The sequence below is a fragment of the Notolabrus celidotus genome, unplaced genomic scaffold (genome assembly GCF_009762535.1).
Source record: "Notolabrus celidotus isolate fNotCel1 unplaced genomic scaffold, fNotCel1.pri scaffold_200_arrow_ctg1, whole genome shotgun sequence".
Lineage (NCBI taxonomy): Eukaryota > Metazoa > Chordata > Actinopteri > Labriformes > Labridae > Notolabrus > Notolabrus celidotus.
In genome coordinates this window covers 52796-70724 of record NW_023260056.1, presented here as the reverse complement: position 1 = coordinate 70724, position 17929 = coordinate 52796, and the positions used below count along the sequence as shown (strand labels likewise).

At 40.2% G+C, this 17929-nt stretch overlaps 1 protein-coding gene across 1 annotated transcript in view; it reads right to left on the bottom strand.

Annotated features, from left to right (window-relative positions):
• The window catches only part of slc9a3r1a (SLC9A3 regulator 1a), a 35462-nt gene extending 20455 nt beyond the window's left edge, over positions 1 to 15007 (bottom strand). The window contains exon 1 of the mRNA XM_034678677.1: positions 14362 to 15007. Within this exon, the coding sequence (XP_034534568.1) occupies positions 14362 to 14832 (471 nt within the window). The 5' untranslated portion in view covers positions 14833 to 15007. The remainder of the gene's footprint in view (positions 1 to 14361) is intronic.
• Between the last annotated feature and the right edge of the window lie 2922 nt (positions 15008 to 17929).

The window sequence follows — 17929 nt, the reverse complement described above, 5'->3', positions numbered from 1 at the left end:
AGAGCACAGAACACCTCAACAGGAAGAGTTGCACAATGGACTGTAACAGCTCCTCACTGAGTGTAAAGGCTGAGAGCGCAGTCAGAGGTAGGGTTACTGCTCTCTAATGAGGCGGTTAGACTACATTTAGACTGGGACTGCACAATAAATTCTAATTTTATCACCATCCCAGAATGAGCATCCAAAATAACTCAAAGTCTGAATTCATGATAACAAATAAGAAAAGTTATTTTATGCAAACAGCACAGTGGACATTTTGCCTGCTGGATGGAGGCCTGGGTCTAATGTTTGTCAGGGATGCAAGAGATACAAAAAGGGAGTATCTTATTATTATATGTTACAATTTTGTCAGATAAAAACAGCCAATATAAGTTATTAACAAAGATTTACATCTGCAGGCCATTACAGACAGAGAAGAAGAACAGTAACAGGAGCAGCTGCAACAAGCTGACGAGAGAGTAATCATGGAAAATATATTATTATCATTATTATTTTATTATAATTAATATTATATTTAATGTATATTCATATTCAAGTTATTATTATATTTAATGTTATTATAAATAATAATGGACAGTTTATTATTTATCATTATTCTTTTTTTAAATGATACTATTGTATATTTAATTTATACTGTGTTTTTATTATTATTATTATTATTATTATTATTATTAATAATAATAATAATTGTATCATTTATAAACATGGACTTATTATTTATTAGAATTATATCGTTAAAGTGGTAGTATTATTATTATATATTTAATTTATTTATATTTTATTATTATTATATATTTAATGTATTTATATTTTATTATTATTATTATTGTTATTGTTATTGTTATTATTATTATTATTATTATTATTATTATTATTATTATTATTATTATTATTGTTATATGTTATATATTATTATTAATAAAAATGGAGAGTAAACATGGCATCACCAGTGTGGATGTTTTTCTCCATTTCAGGAAAAATGGACCTCAAGGAAGAAAAACACTCCTCAAGTTGTAATACGATCCAGTCCCATTTTACAGACAGGACTCAGTCTGATCTCATCTTAATCCACCATGAGCAGAGCACTTTGTGGCATTTAGCAAGTTACAGTGGCAAGGACAAACTTCCTTTAACAGGCAGAAACCTCCAGCAGGACCAGACTCATGTTAGACACACATCAGAGGGATAGAGGAGAATGAGAGAGAGAAAGAGAGAGAGATGACAGGATGCTGAATTTGACGGCCCAGTGGCTTCATGAAGGCTTTAACATGGATTAGACATTAAACATAAGGTTCTGGTTCACAGTAACAAGATACATGAAGCTGAAGAGTCAGAGATGATCTTTGTGTTTGTGTTAAAAAAGTGACTTCAGATAGAAGAAGTAGACTTTGCATGAAAGTTGCTGTTTCATTGTCTTGAGCTGCCTGGGTTGATCTCATGGGGAGGGTATGAGCTTACATAATCCACACCAACATGCAGCGTTATGTTATCACCAACCCACTTCGACAAAAACAAAGCGTGCAGCTTCGGCTCTATAGCAACTCTCTGCAGGGACAGGAAGTGGTTTCCTCAGAGGCTCCACCCAGACTGCTTGTCTGCTGACAGAGGAACACGCTGCTCATGTGCGAGTGTGAAGTGAGTAGGTTTGTACCTTGTGTGTGCGAGTGTGTGGGGTTAATGAAGAAGCAATCTGCAACAAGTTAAAGCACTTCAAGACCTCCAAGACCTCCAAAACCTCTTCTAACAGTTTGACCACAGAGGTGATAAGAAGGGGGAAAGAGTGAGCACTGAAATGCAGGAAAGTTCATTGTTATTTAAACAATGGAAACATAGATGATAAGGTTGTGTCTAATCAAACTCAGGGACCTCTTGTTGAGCTTTGAACACATAAAGTTCAAAAATCTTGGTGTAGCACGCATGTTTATGGTGAGTCAAGGAGTCGCGGTGGAAAGCCACAGCCCCCAACAGTCTCACTATGGAAGCAAATGAGCTGTGTCTATCAAGAGACACAGGGGACCACACTAGTTTAGATTAACTTGAGAAGTAGGAAGTTTGTATCCACTGAAGAAACAAGGGATGTTTGTCAAACACAACTTGATGTAGCATATACGTAGGATCTCCACTCAGCATGACATGCCACAGCAGTGGTGTGCTCGGGGGGGGGGGGGGGGGCCGAGCTAAAGTGTCCTCTTGGATTCCGCTGTAGGAGATAAACCATCAAAAATTGCCTTCTCTGGTGCCCTTCAGTGGGGAACGCATGAAAAAGTGCTCTGTAGATGCCCCTCCAGTGAATGAAATGTTGAAAAAAGCGCCCTTTAGATGCCCTTTTTCTAATGCGACATTTAACAAGATATTAAGATTACGAGTTTTTGCCCAAATAAGGACATGACTGACTTCGCTGACAGGCGGGAATGCATAGCTGTTGGCTAGGAGGCTCAAACCCTGCCTCTTTACCTCACACTAAGTTAGGTTGAGTCAAACATTTCCAATACGGCTACCGCCGACAATTGGCTTCAAAACAGCGCTCCAGAAACAGATGGGTGACGTCACGGATATTACGTCCATTATTTATACATGTACATCTATGGTTGGACATGATTAAGTCTAAGTGATGATTAATATTGATTAATATAATATAAATTAAAATATAGTATAATATAATATAATTGCAATTCAGTTATTAACAATTCTGTGTGAGAGATGTTCTCAGTTTCTTTCAAACATTTTGACTTACATTAAAATGAACTAAAACAACAATAGACAGGATTTTCATGGTGATTTAATACACCAGTAATGTTGTGAAAGTGATTAACGCATAATAATTGTGATAATTGTGAAACCATGATTATTACTTCGACTATCATACCATCAATGTCTCTGATTGTTGTGTCCCTACTTTACTATGCAACCACATCTCTTGAACTGGAATAAAAAGTTTAAAAAATCATCAAAGTAAAATTGGAAATGATGCAAGTAAAAAAAAAAAACACATGCAAAAGTCTTAAATGATATGAAAGACTCAAACACACTGCCAATAAAAGAACTAAGTCTCTGGGGAATCTCTGCACTGAGAAGAGAGCTGGACGCTGATAAAGAGAGTGTAAACGGGATGTTTTGTTCAGACTCACTTTGATCTAGAAATCCTGATTCCTCATCGATCTTGGAGGTGTGGTTACATTTACAGATTCTAGTTTCTGACGTTAGCTTTGTGATGTAACAGAGCTCAGAGAGACATTGGTGAGAGAATGAATGTCTATTAATGATCCACATCCCAGAGGACTTCACCCACACACTCATAGTTTCTTTGTGTACAATCGCCCTGATCTGATTGGTCATGCTGAATTCTGGATTTACAGCTGCTGCCAGATTAGCGTTTAAAGCAGCTGAGTCCCAAGCTTCATGACAAAGCCTTGTATATATGTAACATAGTATGACTGCAGTCAGTGTGAGAGGAGCACAGACTTCAAAGACTGCCTCCTAATTGCTTGAACCAAATGTAATTATAATCCGGGTCCTGCTAAAGATTCAATCTTGATGGTTCTGCAGTCTTCCATCAGTCCGAGCAGAGCCGGAGGGACTGATCTCAGGGTGACGGCTCAGAGCAGGCTGTCAGAAACATGTCCTCGGATAAACTGAAGCATGACATGCAGAAAGTGAGGGAACAGCTGATTTCTCTCTTCTGCTGAGAATAACAGGCCTGTATGAGAATCTCGGACATCCTGCAGGCGTTTTTGTATCCGTGTGTTTGTTCAGACGACGTCATGAGAAAACAGTGAGGCAGTGAGGAGCTCAGTCAGCTGACGTCAACAGGACGTTTATGGAGTTTGTTTTGGACAGCAGCCCGGGTGAAAAATCATCTGATGGAAAGTTCCTTCAACGCGCAAGATGATCAAGATTCAGACTCAGAAAGGAAACGTAGGATGTAACGTTTCTGCTCCTCACTTAACCATGAATGTAACAGCACAACGCAGCTTATAATATATCACACCCTCAATCTTCTTCATTATATCTCTTCACTCAGACTCTGCACAGGGATCTAGCAGCTGTACATTGATTTTAAAACCTGATGATACATTTTCCATCCATGCAGTCCAAACCGTGGGAGTGATCCAAACGGGTCACGGATCAGCTGTGATCCATAACACCACAAATTAAGAGTGAGAGGAGAAAAGTCAAAGCACAGCTCGGTTCAGTGCAGACATGAACACTGAAATATCATAAATTTGAGGGAGTTTGCGTAACAAACAGTTTTCGAAAGGACTGATCTGACTTGACGTGTGTGTTCAGCAGATCCGCCTGCACACACATACCCGTGCTTTCTATCCAGAGTCTCCTCACAGGGAGTTATTGGCAGCACATAAACTCTAAAGCACGATGATGAAATTTCCATCGATCCATGAATCACACGCTTCAAACCGTGGGGAGCGATCTGTAAGCATGAAGGATCCACAACGGTCAACTCAAACCTGTGAAACGCTGAGTTTAATAAAACAGTCTGACTCCAGAATATAAAACATCACTGCAACTTCTACTCTCAGAGGATGAGCTATAAAAGTGCAGATCCAAGCCCGTCTCTAGTCTATCGCTGTTTTTTCATAACTACAGAGATCTAATCGATGGGAAATAATAAGTAACATGGCAGAACTGTTGATTTACAGCACTCCCTGCCCCTGAATCAGTAAAACACCAGATTAATTGTTCCCTCCCTGGTGTACATGAGCGCATTGATAAGAGAAGATTACGAAAGGCTGAAGAAGGAATCATCTCTTGGAAAATAAAGAGAGAGCTGCCTCGAGGCCTTCATGCTGAGTGTGAGCATCAAAGTCTTCAGAACGCAGAGTTATCTTTAATGCATATGTGTGTCCATTAAAAAGTTCTGTGTCTGACAGGCTGTATTCCTATCATGTCTCTCAGAATCACAGGAAGGATCCTCACAGAGAAGGACCTTCTGTGAAAGAGTGACATTTCTCTGGGGTGGCCTGTCCATCAGTTTCTGGTGAGTCTCAGTTTCGCTGTAGATAGTAAGTTACTCAGAGGTTTCACTCTAAATTCAGCTGAATAAACTACAGTTGTGTGCATAGTCAGATAAACGATATAAAGAGATTAAACTGTACGACCAGAGCGATGAGTAACCAGGACAGGTTTGTGGATGTTAACCTTCAAGGAGGACTAAAGGCTTGTGGTGCTAGCTCTGCTAATGGAAGACAGACTCCTCAAACCAATTTTACATTGTTTACCTGCAGACTTTGTGATCCTGAGTTTAGTCTAAATTGAAATTTAAATTCCCTGAGGTAGCCTGTTCATTTGTTTCTGGTGAGTCTCAGTTTTGCTGTTAATAGTAAGTTACACAGAGGTTTCACTCTGGCTTATTTCAGCTTTTTAACTAGAGTTGTGCACATATAGTCAGATAAACGATTAAACATTGTCATCGTCACTGGTTGACCGCAAAATTGTTCATTGCTGAAACAGATTATCAAGAATTAAATGCCAGACATGCTGTATGTTGTGTCTCAGCTGTAGCTGCAGTTAATGGCTAGTACCTTAATGCTACAATACTCTACTATCCAGATTTAAATAAGCAGATGACAGATATCATCTCATAGCTCAGCGTGGTTTGTCAGTATGTTGATCTAGTTATTGGATATTAAACTGTATTACCAGAGCGATGTGTAAACAGCACATGTTTGTGGATGTTAACCTTCAAGCAGGACTAAAGAATGATGGTGCTAGTTCTACTAATAGTAGACAGACTCAGCAAACCTATTTTACATTGTTAACCTGCAGACTTTTTGATCCTGAGTTCAGCAGTGTTAAATAGATTGTGAGTGTCTTTTTTAAACTTTGGACAAGTTGGTTGGTCTGTATGTTAATTTAAATTCCCCGGGGTAGCTGTTCATCCGTTTCTGGTTAGTCTCAGTTTTGCTGAAAATAGTAAGTTACAGTAAGTTTGGTTAGTCTAAATGTAAATGATCTTTTGAAGGACCAGGAATTAAGTAGCTTCCAAACATCCCCAATATGAAACTGAAGAAGGAAATGTTTTTCTTGTGATTTATTAACTAGTCTTATGTTTGATGAAGTAACAAATTAATATTATTTCTTCATACTCCAAAACTTGCTGATACGTGATTGGCTAATACTTTATCGACTACGAATGTACTGTCAACAGAGGCAAGAACACTTCCCGTACTAAAAACCAGGCCCTACCTACAGATTAAACCAACACAGTCAGCAGCTGATCAGTAACTTTATTGTTGTAATGTCTAAATAACAGGACTTGTAAATGGAGTCTTGTTGCTTTAAACACTGCACGGTGGTGCAGTGGGTAGCACTGTTGCCTCACAGCTAGAAGGTTCCTGGTTCAGATCCCCGGCCAGGCAGGTGCCTTTCTGTGTGGAGTTTGCATGTTCTCCCCATGCATGCGTGGGTTCTCTCTGGGTTCTCCGGCTTCCTCCCACAATCCAAAAACATGCTCAGGTTGATTGATCACTCTAAATTGCCCGTAGGTGTGAGTGTGTGCATGAATGGTTGTCTGTCTCTCTGTGTTAGCCCTGTGATAGGTTGGCGACCTGTGTACCCTGCCTTCCGACCGAAGCCAGCTGGGATAGGCTCCAGCCCCCCGTGACCCCTAATGGGATAAGCGGTCAAGATAATGGATGGATGGATGGATGGATGGATGGATGCTTTAAACACAGACATGTAATGACTGTTTTTCTATTAAAACACATAAACAAAGCGGTTTCTCTTTACAGGAATTCATTCTTACTAGACATTAAAAACAGTGTTAGCCTGTCAGTGACAAAACAAGAACTGTTCAGATCTGATGCATGTGTCTCTGAAGACTACGTTACACCCTGTCCACTGATGATGGCTCGAGCCATCTACCACAAAATGAAAAACAAGGACCAGAATGTAAACTTCCCTCTTTAAGCCGTTCACTGTGGATCTGTTATTTCAACATTTGACTTCTACACTCCTACAAGCACACGACAAATTGCTGTTTAATCCCGGTGACAGCCCCATCACACCCGAATCAACACACACACATGCTCGGTTCACTTCAGCACTGTTGACAGTACGTCTGCTGAGGGTGTGTAGGTATTTCAGGGTCAGCATGGCCTCCTTGTTGAAGCGTGAGAGTCCTCTCTGCTTTCCTCCCTGGCCCAGCAGCCTTTCTCCACATGCAAACACTTCGGACAAAGCCTCTTTCTGCTGCTGGGCATCTCCATGGTGATCGAAAGACGGCTCCTCGGTGTGGAGGAGGACTGAACTGCTGGAGGCCAGGATGTTACCATAATATGATGACATGCTCACTTAGTTTGTGCTTTTATCTCGAAGGACAGAGCAGTCTCTGAGGAACCAGATGTCCAAGTTTTTGTCCGGATGATCACCACAAGTGTGTCGCTCGGTCCAGAGAGAAACAGTTTGATCACTGAGACCTGAGCAGCAAAACAAAGTTGCATCCAAGGCGATGACGTGAAAGGAGCTATTGTTTGTGGCGTTAGAAGGGCTGGTTTCACGTCATCACTGGCCGGCCTACTCAAGTGTATCCCACTGGGAGGCCGACCATCAGTCAGGCTCAGCGCTGCCAAGTTTCACATCAGGGAGGAATGTAGCTGGAGGTTTGCAGCATCCTAACTAGCCTGGCCGGGCTCTGACTTAAAGAGGTCTTAGAAAAGAGGAAGAGAGTGAGGGAGGGAGAAAAACATCCCGTTCTTACTGACTGATCAGAGGCTAGATGTGCTCACATGTGAGAGGGCATGAACTAGAGTCACGTAGCTTGGATTCAGACTTTAGTAATAATCTGGTAATCTCTTTTTTTAAGGCTGCTCATCAGACTGAAAACATTTTTATCACCTGAATAATGAGAGTACCTGTTCACTTCTTGAGGCTATGTCACCAGATGCTAGACAACAGCTGATTGGCTCAGAGACTGAATCTTTGGATTCCACAATAGACAAAATCAATGTTGGATTTTTGCCGATATCCCATATGCCGATATTTTCAAACTCATTTCGGTTGAGCACTATTGATACTAACACAGACATAAACACCTTTTTCCCATTGTATAAGTCTCTCCTGTTATAGAAGTTACCTGTTGCTCTTGATTTGGGTCTGTATGTTTTCAGAAACAGAAACAAGAGAAACAACATTTGATTCTACCATAAATGATAAACGTGTTCATTCGAAAATTACATCGTCAATCCACGGGGCAGTAAGGCTCAACATGCTGACAGGACTTCCACTTGAAGACCAGATGTCTGAGTGACATCTGTCTTATTTCCTAACATTGTTGAGGTACTGGAGTCGAGGCTGCTGACAGGTTTTGCACTTTTTTTCTTTCTTACAGAGACTCTTGGTGACGCTTCTTGAGATGCACAATTAAACCGGTCATCTAAAAGTAGTGTTGTTTTTGCTCCTCCTTGCATCCCTTCTGCTTCACACACATTGAAAAAAAGTGATTTGCTGTGTGTGTCCGACGCTACAATATGCTTCTGGATATGTTGAAGCTTGTTGTTTGCGATTATCGAAGGCACATGATGAATGCGTCACCTTATCAGTTGTACACATCGGTAAAAATATTATATTATCCACTGATACTGTTAATACACCGAAAATATCATGCACCCCTACCAGAAAGTACTTGTGGTTTAATGAGTGTGCGCACCCATAGACTGTTTGAAAAATGGACGCAGTATCAGTGACGTCACCCATCTGTATCTGAACACTGTTTTGAGGCCAATCGTTGGCTGCGGCCATATTGGAAATGCTTAAAACAACCTAACTTGGTCTGAGCTAGGCCTTTAGCCTTTTTGCTAACAGCCACAAGGTGCCCGCCTATCAGCCATGTCCTTATTTGGGCAAAACTGATAAGTTTCATATGTTCAAAATGACAAAGTTATAAACAGTGTGCACTGATAGAGAAATGAGCTATTCAGACCGAAACAGTTTTTTGAACCAGGCTGTTAACATGTTTATTCCTGCTGTAAAGATCGTCTTTTTTGAATGGGTGTATATGTGGTTTCTGGTGTTTCTGAAGCCAGCCTCAAGTGGATGCTCGATGAACTGCAGCTTTTAGCACTTCCACATGGGCTTCATATTCTAATCGACCGCTAGGTCACATCGTAAGGTTCTTGATAATGTCAGGTAACATCTGTGGTTTGTTTGCTAATGTGCATTTCATGTTTAGATATGAAGATAATATCTTATCAGCCACTGCCACATACGAAACATAAGACTCTACAACCTGCACACAGACAAAGGTTGAGGTTCAGGTTAGCTAGCATGTACGGGGTGTTAAATCAAATGAAACTCACTAAATCAAAACCTTCACTCTTCTGTTTGTGGCTGACCCAGGACTCTCACTGCTCAGGTCAAATCTAAAACTAAAAAGAATCCCATTATTTTAGTAATCCCTAAATAAAACCACCTCACATTCTCCGAGTTGGACGGCAGCTAAATTCCTCCACAATGAGGCCGTTTGACATTCCTGTTACACAACATTTAAACTATAGCCCAGACTTTCAAACACTAGCTCAAACACTCACAGACGTATTTATGAAGGTTTCAAACAATGTTCATATCTTTTTGTTTCATAACACACAACAAAAGCCTGCTCTCACAGACGCACAGGATTATTGTAATCTGAGAAAAGAAGTGCGTTTCAAAGAACTTCAAAGTTCCTCCGGGTGCTTGATGTGGGAGAGTGCCGGATGGGTCCGACTGTGTCAACGCTTTGTTGCGATTCCACCTGCTTTTATTGAAACACTCAACTAAACTCATTCACAATATGAGAAACTAAAAAGCTATAAAGTAAAAAGTCGAGATTGGTGATTTCTATGTTTTTGGCTCTGCGGGATCATCGTAGATAAATATCCTGCCATCGTTAACCACCTTCCATTTTCATCAATCACTTAGCCAGCTTTCTGATTGGTTACCTTTTACCTAAACTGACTATTTTCACTGTTACCATTTACTTTAAGCTGAATACTTTAACCATTTATCCAACACCTTCAGTGAAGTATTCCAAGTGTTTATCCCTTCCATGAGTTGACCCTTTCAGCTGCTTATCCAGGACTTTAGCTTACTGTTTAACACTTTATCATCACATACAACCAGTTGTTACTCCTAAAAAGTCATCTCAAATAATGGTAATTGTTAAAACAGTTTAACCTACAGGCAGAGGAGTCGACTCAAAGTACAAGGAAAAACAGATGGGTGAATGGCTAAAATTTAACTTAAAATTAAAGATATATTTTAAAAAGTTGTATATGTAATAAACTTGATCCCCCCTCTCAATCATTCCTCCATTGCTGGACTTGGCTTGTTAATCCAGTCTTGGCCAGCCCTCTTTAACTGTTGATCTTTCACTCATATGTAATCCTCCAATCATGACTCAAGCAAACTCTTTCAGCTGTTTTTCCATTACTTTATAATCTCCTCCTGTGAGGAATCTTTAGCAGGTTATGAAACAGACTAAAGTGATCATGAAGTCTGATGCAATTTAAAACCTTCTAGAAGGTGAGCTGTGCACTGATGAGACCCCTTTTTGATGCTAGGAGCAGGCCTGAAGTACCAGAGATATCATAATGATCAACAGAGTAGAGCTGGGCGATATTTACAAAATATGTTATCACGATACAATTTTCATAACAGTCGATATCGATAATTATCACGATAAATATCAAATCATTCTTCCATTTAAATCTAAAGGCAGATTTTTAGTCCTGAGTGAAAGTTGAAGATGGTTTGTTAACTCAGATAAGCTACTTGAATCTATCATTTCTGATGGTGCTAACAGGAAGCAGGTCTTTAGTGTAAAATGAGATTTTTGGAAAGTTTTAGTTTGTAGATTCTTATTTTATATTGTTTTGAGTTGTGTTCTCCCCTTCAAGATTGCTAAGGGTTACAGGAAGAGTGATGTTGTTTCCAACAGTGCAGTGAATGCATCACGGTTATTCAGTGTTCAGTTGTCCTACGGTCCTGGTGGACATTAAACGTGTTAGAAATGAACAGCAGAAGTTGTCTCTGTGCTCTTCCTTTACCCACATCCTGAAAGTATATTTAATGAAGTGTATTAAGTTAATAGTTAACGCAGAGTCGACAGTGTCAGACTAACGACTCTGCTTTGAGCTGCTAGGTTTTGAGTTTTCTTCAGTGTCGCTGTCGCTCGTTTCAGCTGTGTTTGCATTCCACTCTGAATGTCTTCAAGCCCTGCCTTCCTTTCACCCTGCGACATGATTGGCTGTTCAATGCTGTCTTCTTCTTCTGTCTAATGTTGGGTGGCAACCAGTGTTTAAGGCAAATTACGACCCCCTCTTTCCAGTGGTTGGGGGGTGTAATTACAGGTTTATTTATCGATTCTCTACCGAACATTTGTCATATTTATATTGAGAAAAATTATATCACAATAATGATCGTTACTGAATTATCGCCCAGCCTTACAACAGAGTAACACAGCTGTGTCACATGTGTTAATGAAGGCGACATACTGTCTCTCTTTCTTTGGGAAGTCATTGATCGTTTCTGATTCATCACACTCATATTGACCATTTTCATGCCACAACACAGTGGCTAATATGACCGTAGAACATCACTCCATCACGCCTTGATTTGGATTCTAACCTATCAAACTCGCACAGCTAACTCCGTCCGCATCTCTTTGAACCAGGGTGACCCAGGACTTCCACTATGTCCATGTCTGGTCCGTCTCCAATCCACTGCGGTCCGACTGCATGCTCTCTCATCCGTCAACACCAACCAATTGTGTTTTCAGAACTCAACGACTCGGATCCAGTGGAAGTTAAGCCATTGACTAGAATAAAAACCTTTCAACTCCGGTGCCGTGATGGATCGGGGATGGACGCTGTAATCCAGAAGGTGATTGGTAAACAGTTTTCGCTGACTCCCTCTTTCTGTCTACTTAACCATGCTCCAGACAATTTCTTGGACTCAGACACAACATCTCTGTTGACAATTCTTTTGTTTCTGGCTAAACAATTGATTCTGCTGCGGTGGTCTACTCCCCAGGCCCCTATAGTTGACATGTGGATATCACAGATCTCTGCTCTTATTCCTCTCGAGAAGTTGACTCATGACCTTAATCAAAAAGCAGACAAGTTCTGGAGGATCTGGGAACCACTGCACTCCTTCCTGAAGATATAACTTATCATCTGTGCCTGGAAGATGAGGGCTGTTTGCCCTTTTTATTTATTTCTTGTATGTGCTCTTTGTTTACCTGTCTCCTGTCGTCTTTTCAGTTACTTATTTTTCTTGTGTACAGCGCAGCGCTCTCTGTTGGTTTGGGGTGGGACTTTTTATGTTTTCTATGTGTTTTGTTTTATTTTGTTGTAATGTTTGTGTTTATAAAACTGAAAAATCAATACAAAAGAGTTTTTTAAAAAATGAAAAAAAAAAATAATAATAAACAGTGAGACAAACACGTGACTTGATTTAAGATTTTTGAGGGCATGTTTTGAGTTTAAAGTTCAATGTTAAAGTTAAAAGCTGATAGCAAAATAAGACGCACTTAGAGCCAACAACTCATTTTTCAATTAATCTTAATTATCTGATTATCTGATCAACTCATTAATCGATCAACAATCAAATTAGACTTTAGCTGCAGCCCTCAATAAGAGGAAACTCGTTCTCAACAGGGGGCGCCAAATCAGACACAAACTGAAAGTCACTCACTGCAGCTTCAAGCTGACTATTTCTACTGTTCCCATTTCTTTCAGATCATTGTTTCAACCCTTTAACTATTTGTTTTATCTCGCTTTTCGTTTAAAAAAAAAAATTTAAAGGGACAGTGCATATTTATGATCATTTCGGTATAGCATCCATGTAACTAAGTCTACGTTTCATCCGTAGTCCCCGGCAGGTCAAAACAGAGTTCATAACAAACTATAAAGATCAAGCCTATATCTTACAGCTAGCAACCGACTATCATTCAGTGCCTTTTTGCGTGTGTACAATAATGGCACTATTTATATCCCATTGTGTCAGCTCAAATTTTTAAACCCCCATCAGATTTTGATAACAGCTTTCAAAAAAAGTAAAGCTATGTGCGTCTTACATGCATCAAAGTGACAAAGCCTTGTCCAACAAGCCAAACCTGACAGGGAATTCAAGATGGGGAGAAGAGACGCTGACAGACATTCACATGACAAAGAGTCTGTTCACCAGGAGAGAGCCTGCAGAAGCCTGGTATGTTTCACTGAGTTGTGTCACCTCTCTGTCTGAGCTTACATCCTTTCACTTTGCCCTGGAAGTAACTACTTAATGAGGGATCTAATTCCAAATAACCTTTGCAGCTTAAAGGTAAAACTAGCCTCAGAACAGACAGGACAATAAAGCCTTGGTCACTGGAGATTATATGAGAGCCATAATGTTTATATAACATGCTGCTTATCTCTTCAAAATCTCTGGACATGTTTGAGTATTAAAATCAATCCTGCATGGTAATAAATGCTGTGTCGAGAAAATACTGCTCTATAAATATTTTCAGCTTTAACCTTTATTTTTAAGACGTCCAACTCAACATTTCTGCTTGGATTTTTGTCAACTAAGCATTTATAAACTGCTCGTAGGAAAAATAAATGAAGTGATGCAACATTAAAGTGAGTGGACCTCGACTGAAGGGTCACACCCTGCGCTAAAGGCTGAAAAATGAACTCATTTTTCTCAGTTTACAGAAATGATCAAATTACTGTTACACTGATATCAGTCACAACACTTATACTGCAGAGGATTTTATCCACATCGCCTACTTTTGATCATGTTAAGATTAACTTTAATATCACAGGTCTCAAAGAGAGAAGAGAGAAGAGGGCATCTTAAATAAAGTTGTAAAGTTAAAAGCCTGGGAAAGCACAGGAAATAATGCTTTGAATAAGTGATCATGATGCTTTACGATGGGGAAACTGACTATTTATGAGTTTTATATTCGTGTGATAATTTAGCTTTTCACTCAATTTGCCTTTTATAGACATTTATGTGGAAACAAATGGCAGAAAAGCACATAAACTGCTTCAATAAACTGATGTATCATCATTTAAATCAATGTATATCACACTCACTGACTCAAAGTCCAAGATCAAACTTTACATACTTTCTCAATTGACTTTTCATAAGTTTGACCCTCTCTTACCCTGCTAGTATCATAATAAACTTATTATAGGAACTTCTTTAGATCTTGGGACAGCTGACCTTTGACCTGACAGCCTTTCTTGGTTTAGATATGGATTAATGAAAGTCTACAAAAGCAGGGTGAATGTAAATAAAAAGTAATCACTATAAGGTCAAGTTTCTTATTAAAACAGGCTCATAAATCAACCTGAGCCTCCTCTCTGGTCTGTGTTTTACCTTGGTGCTGGAGCTCACACTCAGCCTCTCGGACCTCACTGAGGACGAGTCCCCGTTCTCCCGCGGGGCAGGGGTGGCCTCCCTCGGTGTGCCGTTGCTCTGTGTGTCCCCGCGGTCCGAGTCGCTGTCCCCGCCCGGCAGAGGGATCCCCTCCGTGGCGTACTCTCTCCTGCACTCCAGGTTGTGTTTCTTCAGCAGCTCAGTCGTCTCTGCGTCCAGCACGATGAGCTCCAGTGACCCGGAGGTGGCCCGTATCCTCGCCACCACCTGCTGATGGCTCTCCCCCTCCACGCTGTCTCCATTCACGAAGGCGAGGCGGTCTCCGGCGAGCAGCCCGGCTTCAGAGGCGGGGGTGTCGGGCTCCACGAGCCGGATGAACTGGCCGGTCTTGCCCTTCTCCCCGTGGAGATGGAACCCGTATCCGTTGGGGCTTTTTTCCAGCAGGCAGAGTCTCGGTCTGAGATGAGACATGTTTCCAAGGTGAACCCTCACTAAAACCACTTTAAACTTTTAAAATAAAGACTTTAAAACTACTGCAAAGAGAAACTCACACCTGTTGCGCACACGGAACTGAGCCACAGTAAACTTTCCACCGCTAATGCTGCGTTTTCACTCCCCCCGCCCTCCTCCCGGATCCTCCCCTCTCAACTGCTGTGTTCCTCCCTCACATCCAATAAGCAGCGGCCCGGTCCCCGAGCAACGACCGGCAAGATAACCAGCTTAGTGCAGGGCTTTTCAAAATAAAAGCCCTTCCAGTTACATAGAATGTAAAGACCACAGAGGCAACAGGGCCTCATACAACTTATACAACCAGAAGGTGATCTCAGGTGAAACTCACATTCAAGACGAAAAGGAAAACAGCCTGTGGCAGTATTTTGTTGTACAGCCTGTTTGTTGCTGTTTTGAGTTAATGCTCAGTTTTAACATAACCTCTTCAAATAAACAACCTACTCATTCAACATGTAAAGGGTTAATTTGTCATTATTTTATTAAATTAAAAATAGAATTATGTAATAAATCTAAACTCTTTTGTTGTTTGTTTTTTTTGTTCTTTGTATTGTCAAAATAAAAATAAGAAATTGTCGGGCCATACAGGCCTTGGTAAGGTTTTGCAATATAAAAACTAAGTTGCTACCATATATTGTATAAAATATGGACGTAGTATCTGTGATGTCACCCATCTGTTCTGAAGCACTGTTTTGAGGCCAGTCGGCGGCGGCAGCCACATTGCTGCTGTCGAGTGATTGTGATGTAAAGAGGCGGGCTTTGAGCCTCCTTGCCAACAGCTGCAGTGTTCCTGCTTGTCAATCAAGTCAGCTGTGCCTCCCATTGGAAGACTTGTAATCTAAATATTTTAGAAATTGCCGCGTTTGAAAAAAAATCATCCCCCCTACAGTGTGTGCTGATCGAGAAATGAGCTATCCAGACTACACTTGCCTTTTGTACCAGGCTTTAAACATGTTTATTTCTGCTGTAAAGATCGGCTTTTTTTGAATTGGTGTGTATGTGGTTTCCAGTACTTCCAGAGCCAGCCTCAAGCGGATCCTCAATGAACTGCAGTTTTTAGCACTTCCGCATTGGACTCATATTTTTAGACCGGAGGTTGCCGCTTGGTCGCTACAGAATAATACTTGCCTATTGTCTGTAATTAGAACTATTGACACCATGTGTAACATTTGTATATACATTACATTTTTATTCTTATCTTTATGTATCACCTTTTCTTTTTCTTCTTTTTACTTATTTTATCTGATTCTCGATTTGGCTTATGTCTGTGCCTGCAACAACCATATTTCCCCCAGGGGGTCGATAAAGCATTACCTTATCTTATCTTATCTTATTTTATCTTAAGTAAAATCTTTATTAATGCAATATAGAGAGGTAAAGTAAGAAGTAGGCTAATCAAAAACAGCTACAGTCATACGGAAGCCCAAAGCACACATGCAGTCATACTTGTTTTCCTCTGTAAAATATATGTATTGAAATATATTTAGAATGTAAATATATAAACATATAAAACACTAAAAAGACAGTAAAAATTAAATAACAGTTAAAAGAGTGAAAAACGAAAATCAACATGAAATCCCAGAGACCACACAACTCTCATGCTGGGTTAAAAGCCAAGAAATAAAGGAAAGTGTTGAGATGAGATTCAAAGGTATGCAATGTTGGGGACATTTTAATGTAGGAGTGTGGATCTTTCCACAGTGTAGGAACCACTGCAGAAAAGGCACAGTCACCCCTTGTTTTCAGCCTGGTCTAAGGAACCATAAGAAGCAGCTGATCAGCAGACCTCACAGACTTTTGGACTTGCAGGAGGTCATGTGCTGTGGTAGTATCAGATTTAAAAACAAACAATAAAATTTTGAAATGATCCTAAGATGCACAAGGAGCCAGAGGAGGGAGGGAGGGAGGGAGGGAGGGAGGGAGGGAGGGAGGGAGGGAGGGAGGCAAGGATTGGGGTAATGTGCTCTCACTCTCGAGTGCCAGTTAAAAGACCAGCAGCATGGACTTACTTAAGGCGTGACAGGTAGGCCTGGTTGGCATCAACATAAAGAGCACTGCTGTACTCGGTACGTGTTGAGATAAAAGTATGTACAACCCTCTCAAATCATTAAAAGATAAAACACTTTTCATCTTGGATAAAAGTCTCAGGTGGTGAAAACAACATATAACAACAATTTATCTTTTCCAACTTGAAATCTCTGTCCGTTTTAACACCAAGATCACTAACTGTGGGTTTGACATACATTTGCATACAAAATGACTCGTCTCACTTTCATCTAATTTTGAAAAACATCCAAGCTTTGATGTCCTCAGGACAGACTCTTAAGTTTTTCTGGGAGCTTTTATACTTTCTTTTTTAGGGACAGGTACATCTAAGTATCGTCTGCATAGAGGTGGTAAGAAACACCATGTTTTTAAAAAATCTGGTTGTATTTTTCAGATCTTGATTTATTTATCCCGTTTTCACAACATGACCAGTGAGAACAATTTATTTGAAGGTGTTTTTTTATAGTCTCGACTTGTCAGCTTGTTTCTGGCGATGTAAAAAACAAAACAATAGGCCAGATCAAACTTGCTATGCTGCCATTGCCCACACTCATGAGCTAAGTCGAACCTGTTTCTATGTTTGTTTTGTGCTTTTGCAACTTGGGGGAAAAAAATAATGATCATCTCAGTCAAAATCTTGAGTACACAACTGGAATGAACGTGTAATCACCAACACGTCTACGTAGGGCCATACGTCTGATCGAGTATGTGGAAGGGTCAAAGTAATGGTCCGGTTTATGGGTAATGTGCTGGAAGAAACAACGCTAGACAAATGTGAAATATCTTTAAAGGCAAGACAAAAACATCCACATAGGCCCAGACTCCTAAGAGTCCAAATTGTTTTTGCAAGAACTACATGTCCTAGAGAGAAGCATAAAAAAAATATCCAAGCAATACAAAAGACAAAAACGTCAAGGATAGGTGTGAAGTCTTATTTTAAAGAGGAATATCCTTTTATTGTACTTCATTTTTCCCCATTAGCCCCTTTAACATTGTTTAAGTATACACTGACTAT